This window comes from Vidua chalybeata, chromosome 2 (genome assembly GCF_026979565.1).
Source record: "Vidua chalybeata isolate OUT-0048 chromosome 2, bVidCha1 merged haplotype, whole genome shotgun sequence".
Taxonomy (NCBI): Eukaryota; Metazoa; Chordata; class Aves; order Passeriformes; family Viduidae; genus Vidua; species Vidua chalybeata.
In genome coordinates, this window is record NC_071531.1 from 16,170,582 (window position 1) to 16,194,570 (window position 23,989).

The following is a 23,989-nucleotide window of genomic DNA, read 5'->3' on the forward strand; positions in this document are numbered from 1 at the left end:
GCATTAGACAAATGTTTCACTTAGAAGCAAAGTCCAGGTCTGACCTACACCTTTTAAATAATGCAATGGCTCTTAGTACAGGGCAACATTAGCTACTATGACACTTCTGTGAGTAAAACACCCAGAGCCACAGAAATACCAAAGTCCAGCTGAAGCCAGGGAATTATGGACCTAAACAGAGTTAAAGTTGTCAACCTAGCACATTTCTTTTCATTTAACAATGATAAATACCATATTGTCAACACTAACTTTATTTCAAATCAATGCTGCAGTGGCAAGTCAGCACAGATATACAGGACCAGATCCTGGAGTTCCTGGAGTTCCTGCTTGGCTGGTGTCAAGGACTTGTGTGAGACATGAAACATGTAAAAATGGAGATGAACATTGCCAAACAGGACTATGAAAAGTGTAGCTCCTTGTAGCTGGGGTCATGCTCCTGAACCTCCTGCACACACACAAGCCTCAAGCTGGCACTCAAAGCCCTTGAACTCTTTGCTCCTGGCAATGCTAATGCCAGGGCTGAAACTACAGCACTTGCTGAAATTATAGGAGGGTCTTCAAAGGCCTCCTGAGACCAGCCTGAGCGGTGAATGTGGAGGACTTGTGGAGGAGTGTGTGAATGAGAGCACATCTGTGCTGGCCATTGGTAAAAAATAGGTTTCTGATTGAAAACAGCCACCCTGGGGCTGGCTGCTGGAAGCTGTGACTTGCATTATGCTGCTGACAGTCTTTAAGGTCAGCTCTGTTGTACCTGCATCAGCTTGGGGAGGGGGCACTTGTGAAGCACTTCCACACATAGGTCCCATCATGGTAAAAATATATTTGTTTGTGGTAGCTGTAGTGAAAGACTTACTGGTAGCAAATGCCGGTCCTTTATCGCTTGCCTCTTTTGGCTGCAGATTGCAGGGAAGGGAGGAAAGGGGGGAGCCACCACAGCAATGGGGCCTTGGACTTTTTGCTCTCTGTTATCACCTCGGCTTCGATGTTCTGTTTTGGATGAGAAAGAAGACACAAATCTTTCAAAGTGTTAAAAACATACAGATATCTCTACAAACAGCACAACAGAGACAGGTACAGAACAATGGACTCCAAAGACAGAGGTTCCTCTCTTCCCCAGTGACTGGTACAAATGATCCCTGTTGCAGCTGAAGGGGAGAAGCACTTACTGGACATCCGTGTGCCCAGAAGAGCAATGCCCATACAACCACCCCACCATATGTGCTGCAGCTGAATGTCCCCAGATGAGAATTATACCATTTATCCCAGGAGACAATGGAGCTTTCTAGGCACTTGAGACCCAAGGCCTGATTTCCAACAGGAATCTGCAGCTCCTATTGCCTTGAAATATTGAGATGCAATAACTATGCCTGCATCCTACCCATATAAAATATATCACTCTGAGGGGAAAAACCAGAAACACAGCTCCAGGTGGGATTTTATTCCCTGGCTGCATGGCAGTGCTAGGTCCTAAGCATTGTCTTGACATCATGAAGGTTGTTGCAGTGGTCATGCTCAGGTTCCAGCAAGAAGGAGATCATCCTGACAAGGTCAAGATCTTTATCCACCCTAGGCCCACCGGAGTCTTCCTTCAGCATGGGCTCACAATATTCAGTCCTCTTCCAGCAACAGTCCCAAGTCTCTGGAACTTTCCAAGTGAATGGGAGAATGGACTCATGGACTTCCCATCTCTAATTTTAGGTGACAGTTAGATGGTTGCTGTTTGCATGGAGTGCCACTGAAAGGAGATAATATATTCACCCACTCCACTAGCTGTGGTCTAGTCAAAAATGTTTGCTGCTAGCCTAGCTGTTTTCTGACCTAAAATTTCATTTTAAATTTCTCCTGGTTGAACAGATAAAAAGATGATGAAATTCTGATAGAAGAGAGAGCTGAGACAAAATAAACATGTTTAGAATAAATTTCAGACTAAAATTTCATCTGCATATATGCAGTTATTTGGAAAATAAGATAAAGCAGCACATGACAAGCTGCCTGCTGAACCTGCACAGCAGCCATAAATTGTGGAGGGCAATTGCCAAAACGAAGTTTTGTAACTTTAAAATGATGAGACATTTTCTGGAGCTACCTCCACATGCTGCTGTCAGGATTTCTCCTGCCCACAAGATGGCAGGCAAAGATCAGCCTGGTTCTGAGACAATTGCAAAGCAGAGCTGCTGAGAACAGAAAAGAACTTCTGCTCTACTCCAGCACTACTGTGGGTTGCAATTTGGCTGTATCACTCTCTGCCATGCTATGAAGACATACTGACTGCATCCACAGTGTGTTCCTGACCTAAAACCTGCAGAGAGGGTCAGATGTGGTTATTAATTGGAACATCTTATCCAGCTAACAGATGCTCTGCAGTTCTAAGAAATCAATTATTATTATAAGCTAATAACAGTAATAAATAAGCAAAGCAATTAGAGCTGTTGGTGCAAAATGCTTCAAGACAGAAGGCTGCTGCTGAACATTTTAAGTGTGACTTGCATGGGTTTTCAACCTCCTTATGGCACAGAAGAAAGACAGGCTTGTTTTCCTGCTTTGTCTTATGTCCTGGTAATAATTTTCCCTTGGTTAGGTTCCCAGTGGAAACTGACCTTTCCCTATCTTTTGCCTTCCCCTTAATGTGCTGTTGTAGGACCATCCAGATGCTTGCATCTAGTAAATTCTCTTCATGGCAGGAATCCAGGAGCCTGGTTATGACCCTGTTGCTCCTGCTTCCTCTCTGTATTGCTTTGAGACCACAGGTCTGTGGTTTATTAGGTGATGTCAGAAAATGTTCCCTAGCCTGGGAAGGGGAGCCTGCCCAACCCTTCCAAGCTGTCCAGGACATCTGTCACCTGACTTTTCAGCTGCCACTCTTGAAGGACACAGGCATCCTCCAGTATCATGCTTGGAAACCCTGCGCAGACAGCTCAGTTTTTGTAGAGACTAATACCACTGGGCTCCCGTTTCAGCCCTTGTGAAGGGGGCTGGGGCTAGATAATATTTAAGGTCCCTTCAAACCCAAACCATTCTGTGATTCTACAGTTCTGTGATTTCTTAGCCTGAGTACCTAAGTCCCAGTGTAGATTAGTGCCCACAGTCCTGTGTGCTTGTGCCTGAGCATCCTTCTGCTGCCTGGGATGGACCTTGGAGAGGTGTTATGTGTGAGGAGCTGGAGCATGGGGGAGCACCTACCTCTGCGCAAGGCTCGCAGGTGCTGCTTGGCGTGGTGGTGCAGCTCCTCCACGCAGGGCGGTCTGGTGGAGGGGAGAAAGATGTTTCTTTGCTGATGCCAAGGTGCTCGGTAATAGACACTCAGTTTGCTCTCTGCATCAAGGTTGGAGACAGCTGTAGGATAAAAAATAGAATACAATGTAAGACTTCCAGTCTCTCTTCCATCAACCTAGCTGAAAAGGAAAGGTTCTTGTTTGGAACAGCATTGTCAAGAACAGGCACTGGGTTTGTTACAGCACCTTTACTCCCAATAAAATAGCAGCAAACATTATCTTCTCTGTGTTTCCACATCATGTTATACCAGTTAGCCTTTAGGCAATGCCGTTTTACCAGATTGCAAATGGCTCTATGGAGGCAAGCAGGTGAAATGATGCTATATCAGTTTTTGATAAAAATGGACAAAGGAATAATAATTTTATAGACAGCAAAACAAAAATGCAAAGAAGCTACACAATCTTTTCACAGTGACATGTTGAGCAAAGGCAGCAGGAGGAATAGGTCTTCTATTTACCATTCTCCTGCCAATGTACTCTCTCACTACATCATGTTACACACAACTAGTTTCTGACACAGGTTGCTAGTTTGCTGCCTGCCGGGGCATAACGACTGAGATTAACTGCTTGCCCTGCTGAGAGACTTTGACTGTCACCTATCAAAAGAGGTTTCTTTAATAGACAGGGACTTCTGAGGGACAGGAACACTTCAGTTCCTCTACAGAGAAATCCCAGAAGTCTGCCTCTGAAAATTATATGAATCAAGTCCACTAAAGGTTTGAGAGAACTTCTCAGGAGTACTGGGACTCATGGGAGTCCCATGGACTGTTCCCAGCCTCAGGGTACACAGTGGGTAGCTTTCCAAGGGCTAAAGCAGGAGTGGAGGGCCTTGGGAGATGCCAGCACTCTGCCCCAGCCAGCGGCAGGGAGCAGGCTCACCCTCAGCCCACATAATGCAGCAGAGCAGGTGGCACATCCTCAGGTATAGCACTGGGCTTGATCCCTCTACCACAGGCATTGACACAGACAGACTCTGGTCTAATGCCAAGGAGCTGCTGCAGCTGTTTTGCTCACAGGACAGCACAGTGTGACACAGGCAGGCACCCTCATGCACAGGAGGTACCTCCTGGGCTTCCCTTTGCAGTCAGCAGCCAGAGAACCAGTGTGTCTCACACTGGTGCCCCCACTGGCCATGCACTACTCTCCTTTGCATTGAGGGCTCTCATCTACTTTCCTGCTTGTGCACTCTCTTACGCTTTTTTGAGGGGTAGCCAATGCACCAAGACAGAGAATGGCTCTCTGGTAGAGATGCTTTGGTCTTTCTTGTTTTGTTGTTTTCTTTAATGCAAAACAACATTCACTCAGCCTGAAGGCATACCAGTGCTTTGTGTAGAGAAAGAACTGGGAAAGTACAGTTGGAGAAGAATGAAGGAGCAGACAGAAGAAGAGAACCTAGGAACCATGCAGCCATGTGTGGGATAATGACAGACTATCAGTTTCTTTGATTAGAAAAAAAACCCCAAAAGCTCACCAAAATTTGTAGGTGTCATGATGGAGGTGGTGAAGTTCAGGTTCTCAGAGCTTCAGCAAAAATGAAAGGACCCCAAACTGTCTGTCTGGTAGGGAGCCTTGCTTTGCTTATCAGTGGATTTTTGCAGGTGGGGTTTCAGTCATTTTTCAGTACATTTGTAGTGCTGCTCCATGCAACTAGCATGGTGTCAGTGCAAGGAATGGCACTGGAGGTAGAAAAAAATGATAGAGGAGGAAGGTAGTAAGGATGAATGATGGCAACCTGTCAGTGCTTGTTCATCATGAGGATTTACTAATTAAATTTTTGACATTGCAAAAACATAATGTTGCCAAATTGCAGGCAGAGCATTTGATGGCTTGTCTGTCTGTTACCACTGCAGTGGGGAAATGCCTCACTTGCATGAGCTGATTTTATATCTCCTTTATCCCTTGAAGGTAAAGGGGTAACAAAGCACTATTTCTGTTTTACATACAAGGTACTGAGACACAAAGCAACTTGCCTTGATCCTGTTCTGAGCCACACTTCCTCCTTGGGAATCTCATCTCGGGACAAAAATTTGTACGCAATAGTAATGATACTCCACCCATTCTTTGTATTGCCTAGGGCATGTGATATTTATGATCACATAAAGTACCCTGGAGGCTAATGAAAAGGCAGGCACAAGCAGTTCCTTCCTACTCCCAGAAAAATCTGTCTAGACTGAAGTGCTAGTAGTTGTCTGTGATGAATATCAGTAAGTGAGTGGAAAGTTTTACCTACTTGCGAAATTTTCAGATATTTCATCAGACTAGAATAGATCTTGCTGCAAAATTTAGCTTGTAGAAAGCTCTTTTGGCCTTGGCAACAGTCTTTTACAAATAGGAGTAGGAGCTGGGTTAATATACTTTGTGTGAGACTTAAAAATGAAACCAAGTTCATGCAAGCTCTGCTACACACCTACTGTTATAGACACATGTTGCTGTTGACAGATAAAATAGTATGACCTCTTAGCCACCCAACAAGTCTCCCTTAGCCAGCAGACCTGGCAGAGCTGTGCACAGTGCTGTCCCAAGAGAAAAACTACAAATACATTGCTTATCTTCAAATGACAGAGCATTAAGAAGCTTACAGTACCCTGTGCTATGGCCCCAGCCAGCACCCATCCATGTCTTCTCACCTTTCCCTGCAGGGTCTCTGATTCATGGTAACAGGGAATATACCCCCCTGACACACAGAAAACAGAAATATTGCACAATACTCACTGAACTGACCAATCCTTTAAAATACTCCAAAGCTGGAGTGGATTTTCTAGGAGGTTCAGAATAAAAACTAAAAGTGCTTGCAAAAAAAGCTGAAAGGGGATGAATGTTCTCAGCTAGCAGTGGGGAAGAAGCTCAGAGGAAGGGAGCAGCACTGGGTAGGGTGGAGGACAATGCTGGCCCAAGGATAAGTAAGTATAAACCCACAATGAATGCAGTTAGTCTGGATGTTTGTGGAACAGCATTCCAACCTCAGAGCAGCAGAACTCTGATAAAAACTCCTGGAAAGAAGTAAGAGGGAAAAAGCTAACCAGTGAGTAAAAGCCTGCCAAAAGAAGGACCTGCTTCCATTTCATTCCTTGCACATTGTCCTTTGCATGTTCTTCCTTGTCCTTTGCACATGGCCTGTTCTTCTGCAATGACATTTTGCCTCACTGATTGCCCCTGGGAACTGGGCACCATTGCTGGGAGCTGAAGCCAGAGGATGCAACCACAGGAGGGGACTGTGAACTTTAAGGACTACTGAACATCTAATTTTCTTCACAGGACTGAACCTCTTACTTCCACTAAAAGAAAAAAGCCAACCCTGTGGCAGGATAAAAGACCAGTGGGCTGAGATCTAGAAGAAATGTGCAGTCAAAGCTTTAACATATACTTCTGCTAGGAGCAGGCGTTAAATAGTAAGACTCCCTATATCTGTGTTCTGTGAAATGAGGATAAGGTATCTCTTTCAGCCAGCACTTCTTTACTCAGTGTTTTACACTGCAGGCTGTTTTTACAATGCTGAGCCTGCGCGTGGCTGTAGCCCCTCAGCATCATAGTAACATGCATAATAAATAAAGCAATATAGAAACTGTAAAGCCACAGTCTTTAAACGATTAACAGCTGGACATCACACTGAATGAGAAAAAAGAAGTCAATACAGAGATAGGAAATGCTACATTTCAGGCATCAGATATAGTCTGTTAACATATTTTTAGTCTGCGCTTCGATCAATTTAGATTATACAAGTGAATCATATAAACTATCACTTCATTTCATTCCTGAGTTAAAGTAATTGTTTTGGTTTTTTTTGTCTTGTGGGATGACAGAATGACAAGAGACCATTTAAATGGATTCTCTATTCCATTCTGGGGATCCATTAACATTGGCTGGTTTCCTAACAACCAATGTCAAACAGATATACACTAATGGCTCTTCTCAAGAGAAGACTTTTGAAGATTTCCAAATAGCTGTTTTATTGAAGTTGATCATATTTATCATTTACAGATTCTTCTTGTCTTCACATCCTCTCATTTTCTCCATCTTTTAGCCAAGAGGAAAAAGGATCCTGCCATAGCAGAGCTGGATGTGGATGCTTGAAGGTTGTGCGGCTTTAGTGCATTCAGGCGTGGATGTTCTAATAATAACACCACAAAGGCCAAGCAAGAAAGATTTCTGCTCTATTTATTTGATAGATCCAGGGGTTTCCCCCCACAACTCCGTCTGCTTCTATAGATAGTTGCCTCCCCCCTTCCCATACCCTTCTGTTTCTCAATTTTCTATTATTTCTATGTGTATTATAGTTATTATTACCTGTCAGGGGAAGAAAGAAAAAAAGATAATTTCTTATGTTTCCCAGTTCAGAGAGAAAACACAATTTGTCGTAAGGTGTGAAGAAGTGTGCAGCCTGGAGGGAATTGGAGCAGCAAGCAAGGAAGTTACCTACATGTTAAGGGCCAGCACCCAGAGCTGTCAGCCCTGAATTCTGCACAGGCAAAGCTGAACCAGCAGCTGCTGAATCCTCATTAAAGTATCCAGATTCCAAAAGACAAAACCCAAAATTAAAAAGGATAAGAGTAGTGAATAAGCCTATTCCAGAGCCCAGTTATGCTTAAGAGAGGCTGTAATGAGCCAAGCCCTTTGCAAGGAGGCAGAGGTGCTGGGGGCTGTGCACTTAGTGAAATTCCGCCTCTTTTTACACCGTGCTGCAGGGGTGCAGGATGCACCCAAAGGTTGCTGTGGCCAGCAGCCCCCAGAGCCAGGCTCTGCTTAAGAAAGTACTTCTTCTCCTGCATTGAGGTGGTTGACCTGTCATTTTAGCATATGCCATTTTTTCTAGCTAGTTCATGTAAAAATGGTGACTTTTTCTTGTGTGAGTCAATGTCATAAGAAAGCTGGATTTTCATCCAGCTTTGCATAAACAGGCCTATGCCAGCAGCAGCAGAATTCAGTGTGATCGGCCTCTTCCTCAGCTACTGCCCAGGTCAGCAGTGAGTTACTGCCTGCTGCGTTTGTGTGCAAAACATTGCAAGAAAATTAATTCTGAGGAAGACCAGATTATTTCAAAGACTAGGCAGCCTGGCAGCACATCCAACTTCATCATGCAATTTAGTGCATAAATGTTTCATTGAGGCAAGTGCTGAGTCTGATGTGAATTTTATTTATAGCCAGCCCTGTATGTCCCAAATGTACGCTTCCCCCAATGTACTCGTGTAACCACTGGAGCACCCAGGGGGTTTAAGCCCACAACACTGGTAAAAATCTAGAGTTGCTTCTTTGCTGTTCATGTCCCACATCCTTCAACGAGCTCAGTACTTTCAAAGTAGCTCCCTCTGCAGCTGCCGCTTCCCAGTGATGGCAAAGAGAGTGCCAGGCTTACCCAGCAGGGACACCAGAGTCTGGAGCTCCCTGAAGGTGGGACAGTGACTCTGTTTTCAACTATTGTGTTCCCTCACAACCATGCATATATGCAGACATTTCCCTATTTGCCAGTGGCAAACCCCACCAACAGGAACTGCGAGTACCTATTTGGATGAGCTACTTTCCTGTCCCATCTTTATTAACAACTGAAAAATGCCCATGCAAAGGGAGTGTGTTGGTGGGGCTGCTGTTCATTGCAAATAAGGCTACTGGCTCTTCAGCTTTTCCAGCACCCAGCTGAACAATGGCAACCTTACCATAATTTCAGTGACTGCACCTACAAGCATGGGCATGCACACAATTTCCCTCATACCTCTAGAAAAAGTACCAAGTGACTGCTGCTAGAAACTGCGACATACCCCAATGCCTTTGGAAACCCTGGTCACCCTGGCAGGGGCAGGATGCCATGTTCTTTCCCCACAAAGTCAGTGCCAGAGGAACACCTGGCAGTGATGGGTTTCTCTTCTAAAGCTCTTTTGCTGGGGCAGGGACATCAGATGATGGGAAATGTGACAGGCACTCTGGTTCCTTGTCACTGCAGAGGCTGCTGAAGACCCTGCCTGTGCTTCCCAGTTCTTCTCTTCCCTGGGAAGCAGGACAGTCCTTCTCTTTCCCAGGACAATTGAGAAATGAGGCAGGTCTTCACAGAGCTTTCCAAGGATGTCTCTCATGTGAGACAAGAGATGCTCAATTCAATGAAAGAGAAAACTGCATGCCAAACCCCTTGTCTCCTCACCAATCAAGTATATCTTTGGGATTTGTTCAGAGTCTGGATAGGATGCCCCCATCCTTGGCCACATCTTTTGTTTCTGTTTTCGTGGTATATTCTGTCATTTGTGAGGGTGCTGTTCAGGGCAGACATTTCCCTTTCAGTCTTCACAGTGCCCACTGTCACAGGGCCATGGTCACTGATGACCCACTTTAGGTGGTTTGTTCCTTGGCTACTTCTCTCCAGGAGCCTGTGCTGGAAAACACGGTTTGTAATGGCCTTGTTCATCATTATTTCTTATTGCTTTTATCAGGGCAGAAATCCAGAATATTTCTGAAGAGTTTTTGTGTTGTGCAACCAGAGTTCAGGATGGATGTGAGTGGAAAGCTCCAGTGACACAGACCCCAAGAGATGGTTTGGGCAACCAGTCTGGACCTGAAGCCTGGATCACCACATCTGCCCTGCCACTGGCACTTGCGCATGCAAATCAAAGCCAGTGCAACTGTGTCTACGCAGGCTGCAGCTGCCCTCCAGAAAAACAGGAGGGGAGACATGACAAAACAAGTTAAGTCTTTAGCTACATGTGGGCAACAGCATGAGTACAATTATTATTCTGTTCTGCACTCATGGACAGACAATTTAGCAAATTTTTCAAACTCAAGCAAAAAGGCAGAAACCTCACTGACAGCAGAATCTGTTGAGAAAGACCACAATCTTTTATGCTCTTTGTATTGTTTTATTTCCTGCTAATACAGAGAAACCTCTCATGTTTCAATCATAGTTTCTTAGCACATCCCTGTGGCATTTTTCTGCCTTGCATTATGCTACACATGGAAAAAAACAGCTATTCAGAAGAAAAAAGGGCAAGTGGGCAAAACCCATATTTGGCATTCAGGTAGCAGGAGAGATTAAAATACTGGAGAGCTTATGATTTGGATGTCATTTCCATGAGCAGATCCCTGAATTTTGCATTTACCTGATGTTTGGTTGACTGGCACAACAGACATAATTCAAGAGGGCTGGGAGGCGTGTGGTTCTTATACATGTAAGAAGATTAGGCTGTTAAGCAATATGCACTTATGTGAAGAGTACCACATGCTAATCCCATTCTTGGCTTTGCTGCTTTCAATCACTGCTGGTGGTGTTCGAACATAATTTAAACTGCTTTTCCTAACTCTGTCAAATATGTTACAGTGGCCGGAATGGAACTTCATATTTCAAAGTATTTCAAAGCTGTCGCTGCAGGATAGACAATAACCTCTTAGAAATACAGAGTACTTTATATGTTCAAGCCTCCATTCCTATGAAGTTTCTCTAGCCAGCACTTTCTTCCTTTCCTTTTATTCCTGTTCTCAGGTCTATGCTTTACACAGCCTCCAAGAGTGCCCTGCAGGGTAATGGTAAAAGGCAGACAACATGGCAGTCCTGCCTGGCAAGCTTAAGGCTGCAGTCAGGTCAATTTTTCTGCAGGAATATTAATTTAATATTCAATTCAGATTGCTGTCATGCTCCATGAGAAAACAAAGACCTAACTAGCCAGTAAAACAGTGAAGGCATAAACATTCTCAGAGAAAAACCCAAACCAGAACTATTTCAAAGTTACTGGACCTAATGATAAGGATGGATTGTTACAGCAGGGATGATGTGACATCCCACATAGGCACAAGTCTGTGTATTTGTGTACACACACACACTCCAGAGCACATAACTGAAATCAGTATCCCAAGAGAGTCCTTTCAGTCCTACATGCTTAATTAGTTGAAAGCACTTCTTTCAATTTGATGCACTTTCAGTGCTTGTCAACACAGATTTCTTCCCGTGTTGACCCTTCACATTATTCCCACTCTGGATATGCAGCAAGATAAAAGTCTCTTATCTCCAGCAGTGTAGTGTGTGGTCTCGATAACACACTTTTTAAGTATGCTTTTAGATATCCTTTGCAATTCTCTCCCACTGCTTTGCTATTTTTCTCCTATACTGACTCAGCCCAAATCACTACTAAGCTTGCCTGAGTTGCTCCAGTAGGTCACCATAATGCTTTCCTTTTTATCACAGAGAAGTGTGCTGTTCACTGTGATGTTGCTCTCAGATCAGTCACCTTGATTTCACATGCCAGCACTCAAGAACAAAGCTCTACAAAATTCATTTACTATTCTACCTACCCTAGTTAATGCTTACTTTGAGGATCTTGTGATAAAAACATCCTATAGACAAATTTATGGTAGGTCAAACTGGTTCTGGTAGCAGTTTTAGGGTATCCTGCCTATTCTTCTACTCAAAACATTCAATTTCCCTGCATATTTCTGTCTGAATATTTGCACCTAAAGTGGTCATTTTCAATTAATAGCCTTTTGAGTCTATGCTAAGCATCCTGTTTTCAAGAAGAGCAGACTTGGTCATTGCAGCACCTATTTCCATCAGCATCCACAGTATGAACAATCTCTTCACATTTGTGAACCTAGAGACCATCAGTAAACCATCATGAACCTTGAAAAAGCACACTGGAAGATGTCACTCAACAAAGAATATGCTGCGCTTGCCATATTGGAAGATAAAATTCAGATAACTTATTCCAAGTACAGCAAATGCATTTCTGTTTTTCTTGAAATTTTCAAAAACTACAACCTTCTATCTAAGCTCTAAGACTTAGTCTCTGTACCTTCTCTTGATTCTCAGAAGCAGCATTTAGAATCAAAGATGCTGGTTTGCAGAGAAAATTAATGAGCTGGGTCCCTCTTCCCTTCCACTGGCACTGCCTGTAGGCTGAGGAATCAAACCCCCAAGAGTCAGGAGCTACAAGCCATGTGTTAGGAGTAGAGATGGTGGCTCATATTTCACACTTCTTCCTTCCCATCAGTCTTTTCAGTGTGCTTGGCTGGATGCCTTGGATGCCACTTAACTGCAAGTCGAGGTAAGTAGCAACAGTTTCTTCCAATTCTATTTAGTAAATACTATGCAATGCTATGTAGGTAAATACTATTACAGCATATCCCTTCAAATTACTCACAGCCCTTCAGGGGTAGACAAACAGTCAAGCATCTCAGGGGGACCAAAAGCAACTACTTTATTTCTTCCTCTGGAGAAATATTCTTGCTGCTCCTGTAGCTCCATAAGTCTGTTCTGCAGAGGGATTGAGAGACCTGGCTCTGTCTCTCTATCCCTATCTCAGCTTCTTCCCCAGAATGGTAAAGCAGTGTGTTTCTTGAGACAATCAACAAAAAGTCCCACACACTCCTCCATAGGGTCTCTCTGGAGCCACCCTGATGGTGGCCCAGAGCTGGCTGGCACAGGGGTGCAGTTACAGATACAACCAGTTCACGGTGTAGCTCTGGGTTCTTTCAGTACAACTCTTCCCCAGTCTCAGTAAATATCCAAGTCCCCCACTACCAGCCTCCTTAGATCTGGCTCTGGCCTCCCAAGCTGTTTACTTGAAGCCCAGTTTTAGACAACCATCTGAATCAGCCCACAGATCACAGAACCACAGACTGGAGTGGGCTGTAAGTGACCTTAGAGATCACCTAGTTCCAGCTTCCTTCCATGGGCAGGAACACCTTTCTTTAGAGCAGATTGCTCTGGGCCAGGAGAAGGGTTCCCTTTCCACACTGTCCTTCCCTAGTCGCACTTCTGACAGGACACTTATGTTAAACATTACAGCAAACTGGGCTGTAAGAGTTCAGAGAAGCACACTGAGAACAAGGCCAGCTGAATTGCAGAGTTTCATTTGTTGAAACAATAGGGAACACAGTCCTTTTGTTTGGTAAGGGGAAGGAGAGCTGCCTGAAAATAAAGATTTCACTTCTATACTTTCTCAAGGGAACTGTTTTTAATGAAAAAACTTGATTAGGATTTAGGCAACCTTAGAATTCTTGTGAGTCCCTTCCACCCACCCTGTGATGCCAAGCACATGTTCCCACACCCCTTGCTGCCAGAGCTCCAGCTCTTACCCAGGAATTGCAGCCTCTCCCTGCCAGGCCTTTTGGGTTTGAAATTAGCCTTAATCCATAAAGCTTGCATGTCTTACAATATACGGAATGGCCTGTATTACTTACAGTACTTTCTATACACAGACAAAAAGACTTTCTATGCAAAGACACCAAGATACACTGGATCACTTTTTAAAGAAACCCATCCAGACAACATTTGGAAACTCCGTCAGTGATTTTGTATATCTAGACTGCAGGATGAATAACTTAGGTCAAGATAAATTATTTTCTCACTGTTGTTATTATTTGAATAGCATGTTCTCATCTTACTCACCTTAGGCACTAATTTTTTTTCTGCAGACTTGCACTGTTTTTTCTACTGTATTTCAAGCCCTTGCTTACCTCAAATGGTCCACAAGCCTCAAATGGCAAAAGCCAGCTTGCAAATTTTAGAAGGAGGTGAGCATTGGTAGCTGTATCCCTTTGCATGTCCCTGCAGAGGTGCAAACCTGTAACCATGCCAGCTGGGGAGCCCCTACAGCTCACTTCTAAGTGAGACATCACAGCCAACGGCAACTAGTACATAAAATGCAGCATGACAACATTTAAGCTAAAAAATTTTTTAAAGTGTTTACTTATTTTAAAGCATCATAGGGTGTTAATAAAGATCATAACATAGGCTAAGCTTCATTGTTATGGCTAATATGGCTTTATGAGCCCAAACCATATCCTATTGTTTGTACTCACATTTATACTATTAAGTCACATATTCATGCACAAAACCTAACTGAGTTCTGACAGGGTTTCTGAAAAGCCACATCTGCTGAAGAGCTTCAGGGTTTGTCAGAGGCTGCAGGGGTGTGGACCACACTCTGGTGAGAGCTGTCATCCACAACATAGCTGCAAACAGCTAATTCTTGCACATTTGTAACTCCTCTGCCTTTGTGCATGCATCCGACCCAGTACAGGGCAGCTTTCAACACATCGGCTTTAGCACAACAAATACACAGAGTGGCAAACAACTACTCCCTTAATGTTCCTGTAAAATTATTACCTTTTAAGTGTGGGCAGACATTTTATTATGACCATGTACCAACGCCTGCAAACAAAGAAGAAAACCAGAAGGCATGGCTGAAATGCCCACATTTCATTGCATCCAGTGAAAATCAGAGCAGAAATATCAGGTGTCAGCACCTACTGGCAACTATCAAATACCACCATGGAATGACTGCACTAACAGCAACACTGGGCAGGAAGTCTTCAAACTCTCAGCTGTAAGCAGTGATAAAAATTAAATAAAACTAATCTGCAGGAAATAAGCTTCTTGAAATGAAAAACCCACAGGAAAAGAAATTTAGCTAGGAAATACTTTCAGGAAAGGAATAAGCAAGGAACAAAGGAGAGCAGGGAGAAGGGCATTGGGAGAAAGGAGAATTGTCATTAAAGTTATCATGCAGAAAGTATAAGTTAAAAGTGGGGTCACTGAGTAGCAAACAGTGTTTGACCTTAATGTATCATGTATCAAGTGGAATGGTGAATCAGGGCAGAGGGCACTCCAGGGACACAAAGATTTATTCACAATGAGCAAAGTTGACAGTATTTCCAAACATAAAGAAGCAGACAACGGAAAGTAATCACAAAAGTTACTTTCCTCAGGGGAGATTTGTCTCCCTGGAGAATTTCTTTAGCTAACAGATAGGCTCCTCACTGATTTTAAGTACAAATTAGCCTCAGAGAGATCTGAAGAATCCTCTAGCAGCTCCTGTCCCCCTCTGTTCACTGTGGAAGGACCATGAGAAGATTGACTGTGAGGAGCTGACATGTTCTGTCACCACCAGGCACCAAAGGGAGACATCACCTTTATGGGGTAGCAGGGCTGCCTACTTGGAAACAAATATGAGTCTGCAAAGCTATTGATGGGTTCTCACATTTAGTTGTTGAAAATATTTAATAACAAAGTAAAATATAAAATTGGGTCACAGACAGGCAATCTACCAAGGCATAAAGTAAGTTTTAACTGAAAAGGTAAAGCATTGCCTGAGGAGCTGAACACAATATATTCCTTTTTATGAAGGAAGAGATAAACACACTCATAAATGTGACACTATAGGCTGGGCCAAGTGTGCAATTTTGCTGTCCTTACTCTGTCCTTCCTGAGTCATGGATCTGCCTGTCTTCTCTGGACCCTCCAGCTATGCCAGGACATCAGGTCTAGCCATAATTACCCCTCTCCCATTTCACTGCCTTCTCTTCTCTGCCCCTCTTCTTTCTGTATGGATTTTTCCAAGTGGTGTTAAAAAAAGGAAGTGCTGGAAGAGGTGCCAGACTGCTCTAGAGGCTGAGATGCTGTACATGCTGAACAGTGAAAGGCAGACGACACCCACGGATACAGCACAGCCCTGATCTGGCAGGATGTGTGGAGGGGGGAGGTGGCAATTGCTCCTCACATCCTTTCAACTCCCGTAGCATCTGCCAGCACGAGTGGAGGGGGAGCCACCCCAGCCAACTTTTCTTTTTATAAAATGGATCTTGTTCATAAAGTCAGAGACATTTTATATACAAATACAGATCAGTTCCCTGCCATCTGCTTATTTCTATGTAGCATCTAAAGTATCATAAGGGTGTCACAGAGAATATGAAAACAAGGTCTTACCTCTGCTGCTGAGATTAAAAAAAAAAAAAGGAAAAAGAAAAAAGGAGAAAATATAAGTGTTGGTATGCAGGGAAAAGCTAAAAACTGAGACAGCATTTTCAATCGTGGTTGCCTGGGCTGCTGTAGTTTGTGGATGGAGTTTGTCCTGATAGGTGGATATGCTGGCACAACCCTGCTCTGGGCCTGGTGCAAGTTACCTCCTGGCCTTCAACAGCCATCTCTTGTCCTGCCAGGGACCTCCTAGCCTTTTCTGTGGTCTTTCTACTTGTGCGTCTTAAGAGCAGAAATCACCCTTTTATACTCAGCATTTGCACATACAATTACAGGCCTTGTATTTCATGTGCTAGTCCAAGAATCCCTCACTGGTGGATCTATTTAGTGTTATACTCTTACAGATAAAAGTAGTCCTTATTCCCTTCTAGGACATGCTCCAAACCTTTGCAGATGAGCTGTGGTTCGTACTGCCCAGGCTGCAGTTTTGAACCCACAAAAGTAGGGGGTCCTACAGCACAACCAACCTTTACCACTTACCAGCAGCTCCAAAGCACTGCACTGGCTGAGAAACAGGTGGTTCATTACTCAGAATTAACCCCCCATGGTTAGTATAGAAAAAAGAGCCAGGTTGCCTGGTCCCACCAGAGCCCAGACCCACACAGCAAGGGAGGACACAAGAATTCACTGATCATCTGCCAGAGTCATTATCATTCAAGGATTTTTAACTACTGCATTTAAATATAGCTAATTCGGATAAATCAAGATTGTTTCCCTCACTTGCCAGTTTGATAATTTCATCTTCATGTTTATTCACATTAGTAAGTATTGATTTCCTCTGGGATGCAGTACATTTTCTCACAGTAAGTGAGGGTGAGGTCTGCTTGGCAAGGTTTTCGTTACACTTTGAGTTTTGGAAGTTTGGGTATTGTAATACTTAACATACTTTCATTGCATCCACTAAAAAAAAGGATTCTGTGCAAGAGCACAGAAGAAAAAATACCTAAAAAGTGCAACCGCCACTTAGCTAAGAAAATGGCATTAGGCAAAGATTAATTTGAATGCCTTTCATCTGAGTTATCCTTTATCCCATTTATTAACACCCTGATTTCTTCCATGTTTGCAATACTGCACAACAGCAACACTTTACAAATACCACAGTGGTTCTTCACTCTACAAGGGCCAGAGCATCCTCTGCACAGCTAGTACGACTCTCCTTATTTTTGGCTAACTGTTATATGTACTTCTGGGATGGGAAAGCTACAATAAAAATTCAGCCCATCAGAAGAATATATCTAAACTTTGAAGATTCTCATTTAGGGTCATACAATAACTTCTTTTGCAGATACTTCTAGAGGACAGTGGAATAATTTCCAAGGCACTAAGAAAGTTCTGAAGTTACAGCCACATCCACGATAACTTATTACTAAGGGAAATATTTGCTAAAGGGATGGCTGAAAGACACTCATCTTCCTTCCCCTTTGATGCCCTTCTGTGGACAGTCGGTGAGTGTAGGGTGATGTTGCTCCAGAAATACTGCAGCCAGAAGAAACCAATGATAACCAAAGTGCCAGACATGCCTCACAGAAATAAGCCTCAAAAAAGGACTGTGGGCAGAAACGCCTTTCTCACCCCATTCATGAACCACTGAGATAGATACGTGCCTGAAGCTGAGCTTATTCATATAATCCCCAGGGCAATTTTGGTATTCAGAAACTCTTTATTTTGAGGGCAAAATGACATTAATTTGTTGCCTACCACAGAAAGCACAACTTTGCAACAGCATTGTCACTGCAGAGTTTGTGTTGATTCATTCATCCCAACAGGAGAAAAATGTCTCTTCCTCCAGCCAACTCCATACTCACCCCAGACCCCCTGTCATGAGCTGAAGCCCCATTGAACTACAGCTCTTTTCCAGCCTTTCAGCTGTCATCATGCCCAGCCATGCTGATGGGGGCTGAAATAATCAGATAATTAATCCTCCATTAACATGAAACCAGGGAGACTTGGGGCTAGCTGTCCATCAGCTACAGATCTCAGCAGTACCTAACATTTCTAGCCAGGTACCTACATGGCACTGGTTTTAAGATTACAGCTGGTGATGACCAGACTTTCATTCTGCATTTCATACTAGCAATCTTCCACTTGGCCTAGATGACCATGGTAGTAGGCTCCTATCAATTGTAAATATTCTATTCTATTCTATTCTATTCTATTCTATTCTATTCTATTCTATTCTATTCTACCACCATGACAAACACTGCTAATTTTATGCGTAAGCTTCAAATTCATAGTATCTCCCAGTCTGACAACTCACTGCATGCAGGACCTCTGCAGTACTGTGCTGGGAGGTCACGAACCAATACAAGCCAGTGTGTTGTGCATATGAGGCAGTGACTCTGGAAGTAATCAATAGTCTAGCTAACTCCAGCTGTGTTATCTGCGGACATTCCCAGATTCAAACTGTCAAAGTTCTTCAGATTTTAATGCAACAAAATGACCTCTGTTTTTATACAGTACATTATACTGGCAAAGCAGCTGCAGCCATGCTGACAGAACTGCATTTTAGCAGTCAGTCTACTCTTTGCACCTCCATATTCTTCAAAAAGTACATGATGCTGATAAATGGTAGCAATGGCTTTGGCTGGCACAGTTTCACTGGCTAAAGATCACACTCTTTTCAGAGCTTTGTCCCATACCTTTGCACAAGCAGAAATTACTTGTGAAGAAAATCAGCTTCAGTATGTTCATTCAGACTTGTTATGGGAACACAAGCTTTTAGATTCAGACCACATGAAAGGAATTTTAAAGAGTGGGGCACTACAGTTTATACTCTTAGCTTCATTGACTGCAGTTTCCTCCCCTTGAGCTTCCCCACTTGACCTACAGAGTAAATACATCTTCCCAGGAAGTACAAATTTCCACCCAGCAAAGCTGAAACCCTTTTAATGGGGTCCCAAGCTCTTCAGGGTTGCTTTGTTTGCCAAATTCTATTCTGATAGCCCACAGACCACAGTTCATAATATAAATAAATATTCATAATATCAATAAATTTTATTACATGTCTTGGAGGTACCACCAACAGCATAGTGCCTCTGTTTAAACGGCTGCCAGAAGATCAAGCCAGGGCTGTGCCTGACTCCAGAAAAGTTTCCAATAATCCCACGGAGACTTCACTGTGATGCTGGCACCAGAAACAACCTGGGACTCACAAGCTGACTAGGTCATGTAATCACCTTCCTGCAGAGAGGATCAGAGACTGCAACAAGGCCAACCCAGAGCAGGATGACTCGTCTGGAAAACAAGCAAGGCTTACTGAAAGGATCAGGGCAGAGAAGATGGATTCTTGAGAAATTGCCAGTAAGTGTAGGTGTTGTGAAGAAGCACCATAGCAAATGCAGAGGAAAAACTGCATTAATTGTAGAAAGTAGAAACCCAGCGCAAATTCAGAGCATGGGAATAGAGTCAACCAGACTGACACATCAGCCAGCCTTTGAGTAGGCTAAACACTTTCTGCTGCATTTATGCAGTTGTGTACAACTTACAGGCTTTTTTTTTTTTTTTTTTTTAATTTTGCCTCATATGAATAAACACCTGGCACTGCCCAGGCAGAAAAGGGCAGTCGTATGTTGAAACAGAACAACTCAAGATGAAAGATTTTATCAAATTTAGGAGAACTCCTTTCCTTTTGGGTATTTGCTGGACTTCTCTAACATTGAAAGAATGAAAAATTATGAAAGGCAGGTTTAGGATGCAAGACAGGACAATCCTGGACTGCTCCAAAGAACCAGTACTGAGCCTTCAATACATGCCAGAACTGGAGATCCTGAGGCACATTTCCAGGATGAACACCTTTTCCCCATGGCACTACTAGACCCAGGCTGGTGATACCAGTCCAGTGACTGAGCCTCTGCTCTGACAAATCTTGATGCTTACAAAAAATCACAAGATTTGGATTGGACTGTAACCTTGGAGTTTTGAAGTTGTCTGAGATTGGCATCACATGTCCATGCACATTATGGAAGGGAAAAGAAAGCACATTACTGTTTGTGCAGGTTGAATTTGAGAAGATTATAATTTAAGCACCTTGTGTTTAAAAGGCTATTCAAGGTATTACAGTAATTTTTCTCATATTACAGCTGCAACATCTCCTATGTACTCTGCCTTCCCAAAATGCTCATTAACCCAAGCCTCACATCTGCTCTTCCTGCCATTCAAACTGATGTCCCTTTCTTACAGATCATGAAAGAACATCTTGAGAATAAAATTCAGTCACCAGAACCTGCAAAGAATTCAGTTCAGCAGGAATTCAGTTTATACCACCAAACTTTGGTTTTTTCACATTGTTATATAACACACTCACTGTTTCACAGTTAATTGAAAAAAGTGTACAGTCACAGAACTTTTCTGATCTGTAGTAAAAACGCAACCATAAGCTACAATTAAATTCCTAAACCACTGATGGACAGGTTATAATGGACAGGTTATAATAATTATTGCAGGCTTATCTCAGCATTTGGAGTAAGATATTGAAAGTAAAAGAGCTTTGGTAGGGTGGAGCAAGGGAAAGCAAGCTAAGTGCAAGGGAAAATTGATCCTTCCCTCAGCAGCCTCCCTTACCATGCCTGTATTTGAAGCAGGCAGTCTGGAGCAGGTGTGTAGCAAGGTGGTCACACAAACCCTGCACTGGCCTCGCTGCTGGCCAGTTGCACAGCACAAACCCTGGGATTCAGGTGGGGGATATCAACTGGCTCACGCTGCAGGGTGTCAGAAGCACTGCAGGTGAAACTCTCCAAGGCCTGTGAGTGCTACCACAGCACAGGCAGTGAATAATACCTCCTCAGCAGCCACATTATTGAATGGCAATAACTTTCCATAATAACTAATTAATGTCACATACAGACCTGACACTTAGAGAAAGTGCTACAGCTTTTCCTTCATCAAATTGCAGCGCTGAGGTCGAGCTTTACTCATCTGCTGGACTGGTAGAAGAAGGTAGCTGCATGAGAGCCAGAACCTTCCCTTTGGCAGCTGTAGGCCCAATCAAGCTGTTTGGCATCTCCCCCAGCTCTATGGTGCCATTACTTCTGTGGCCATCTTGCCTGGACAGCAAACTCTAGTGTATTTGGATATTCCCCACCTGTACCTGACGTGTCCTCCAGCTCTCACCCCCCACCCCAGTGACAACCTAGCCTTGCAAAAGGAGGCTCCCAGCAGCCCCCATCTTGGGCAGAGCTCACCCTGCCCAGGAAAGCACCACCTGGACCCACAAAGGTTCCTTGAAAATCCTGAGACCCTAGGGATGCTCAGGAAAAGTTTATTTTGGCAAGCTCAATAGTGTGGGCATGGTCAGTACTCTATTCCCTCAATTTCCCTCTGTACCAAAAGGGGGACACATCTGTGACACTCCATGTCAAGCATGTTGCCTTTTCATTCATAAAGGCAGCCTTGTATCTTTAATCACTTTGCCAGATAATAGCAAAGAGACAATTGATTGCCTGTGTTATCAGACACTAGTGGAAAAGTCTAGATAAGGATGCTGAACAACCTAGTCTTATTAGAATTCCACATGCAAACGCTTCCCCATAATCCAGAGTCATCTGTATCCCAGCAACACTTTAAATTTCATTCTCACTGAATTGCCAGATCTTTATCAAAATATAATTACAGTCTTAATTTGGATGATAAATTTTGATTGCTTGTGCTGTGCCAAAAAAAAAAAAAATTGTCAGGTATACAAAAAAATGAGGTGCAACTGTGAGATCTGAATCTGCATATTCTGACATTGGTGCATCACCTTTCTTCTTATCAAAAGTTTGGCTCTGATAGCTAGCAGTGAGGTTATGTAGGGGTAAATAGGGAGGGACATGCAAAGACAGTTTTCTGATGCCATCAAATTAAATTTGCACTAAAAACAGGGAAGAATTTGAAATCTGCAGTTGCTTCTGAAGATTATCACTATTACGAGAATTATATACTATTATCATTATGAGGTAAATTATGTGCAGCACTGCTATTCAAAGTGGAAGAAAACACCAGTTCTTCCTGAAACAAGGAGAGATTGTGCAGAACTCATCTTTTGTCCCACTGCCTTGCCCCCCTCCTTCAATTACTGGCAGAAAACAGCACATTGCTTTATAGTTATATCCAGATTATGTGGATAGTTACAAATAGTTTTCCAAAACAAGTAGCCTAAAAAAAGTATCCCAGAGGAATATAACCACTGCCTACACTACCAAGAGAGCCCAAAGGAGAGGAGATGGCCCTGCTAGCAAGCCTTGGAGGTTACCTAGTTACTGACTTACCAGAGTACTGCAGTCCAAACCCACTTCAGTTTTACCCTGTTGAAATGCCAGGGGGGAAAGATAATTACTCAGATGACAATGGCATAAATGCAATTAGATATTTGACCTTAGTGTTTCTTGGTCACATGCACAGAATTGAACTAATTGCTAAATTTGGGGCTGGGAAGTTCTTATTTTCCTTCTTTTCCACAAATACACTCACACAGAGTTATTTGTACTTTTTCTGCATCCCTAAGAAGGATCCTTTCCTAGGACAGATGTGATTTCATCCCCTGAAAGTTATTTCCTTGCCTCCTTTGGTGGCTTTGGGTACCCAGCTTTGGTTCTCTTTCTTGTCTGCTTCTCTAACTTTGATCACCATTGCATGCACCATAAAATACCTCTCTGACACACCTGTGAGCTTGAATTCATTCTCATGGAGGGTATGTTGTCCTCCCCTGAGAATACCATGCAAAATGAGAACAACTGGAAGAGTAAGTAAATTCCACCACATAAGCATGCAGAAGGGTTACAGTGTAGGTTGAAAGCCACACTGGGTCATATCACCCTGTTCTTTTAAAAGTTTTAAAGTTCTTTTAAAAGTTTTCTCTGCCTTCTGTTGTTTACATATTTCTACTGGAGTTTCTCAGGCACTTTCATGTAAATAATGATTGTTTTGCATTCTTCTTTGTGGGAGGAGAGAAGTAATAGACTGTTGGTTTGACCAGTGTAGTTGGAGAGGTGGCAATTTCTTCCTCCAATCCACTGTCACTTTTAGAATTCTATATATTGCAAGGTCAGAAATAAAGTTCCCTCCTTTTACTTCCTTTTGTTCTTTACAACTTAGTTATGTGTGTGTGAGTTATTTCATATTGTAGTGCGACAGGGTCACAGTTACAGTATGAAAAATGTGCTGCTTCCTTGTGAGCAGCGGTCGGCTACATCACTCAGGTGAGGTCTGTTTCCCTAATGCTCCACAGCCCCAGCACTCTCCAAGAGACCACTCCAAACCAAATGTGATTTTGTCCAGAGCCTGATGTAAGCAAACGCAGTTGCCAGCTAATGGTAAAATTCAAAGCTCACTGAAGTCCAGAAAGATACTGCAACCTCTGCAGTCATGTATGTGCCCTGGGTCCCATTCCCTAACAATCATGTCCATCACTGACACATCAGTAATGCTTTTGCTGACAGTAGCAGTACAAGGTTTTACAGCTGAACGGTCTGAGGCATTGAACCATTCTCATCCCTTTGGTGGTAAGGAGCTCAATGGGGCTAATACTGCAGTAGAAATGGAGGGCAGGAAGGAACCATGTGAGAATTGTCTGGTCTGTGACTTTTCCAACTCTGAAACACAGCTAAAATTAACAGCAAATGAGGTACTCACCTCCTGATACAGAAAATGTTTCCTATAGTGAATTTTGAATGTCGTGTGACCAAACCTGTCTTAAAAATGCCAAAATGCAGAGCCAAGTGTAATTCCACTACTCTAAAGTGGACTAAGTATTTTTAGTTCACCCCAATTTTATTATTCTTAAAAAGCCTAAAAGAAGGGCATCCTATAAGTTCCATAGGAGCCTGTCCCAGTGCTTTATTCCTCTTTGTGCTTGGAAAGGTCTTGCTAACCTTCCCTGCTGCAAAGTCAGCTGGCTCCTAAGGGGGAAGGCTGCAGAAGCGGGCATGCTGGCTGCAGTCACATGCAGCTCCCCTCTTCTTTGGATATCAGACTCCATCTCTAGTGCCATAAATTTGCAACTTCTCACCTCAGA

At 43.2% G+C, this 23,989-nt stretch overlaps 1 protein-coding gene across 1 annotated transcript in view; it reads right to left on the minus strand.

The window, feature by feature from the left end:
* NHS (NHS actin remodeling regulator) overlaps positions 1-23,989 on the minus strand; it is a 240,737-nt gene that overhangs the window by 19,750 nt on the left and 196,998 nt on the right. Inside the window, exons 2-3 of the mRNA XM_053933407.1 lie at positions 3,181-3,333; positions 854-987 (exon numbers count right to left, since the gene is read on the minus strand). Coding sequence (XP_053789382.1) covers positions 854-987; positions 3,181-3,333 — 287 coding nt within the window. The remainder of the gene's footprint in view (positions 1-853; positions 988-3,180; positions 3,334-23,989) is intronic.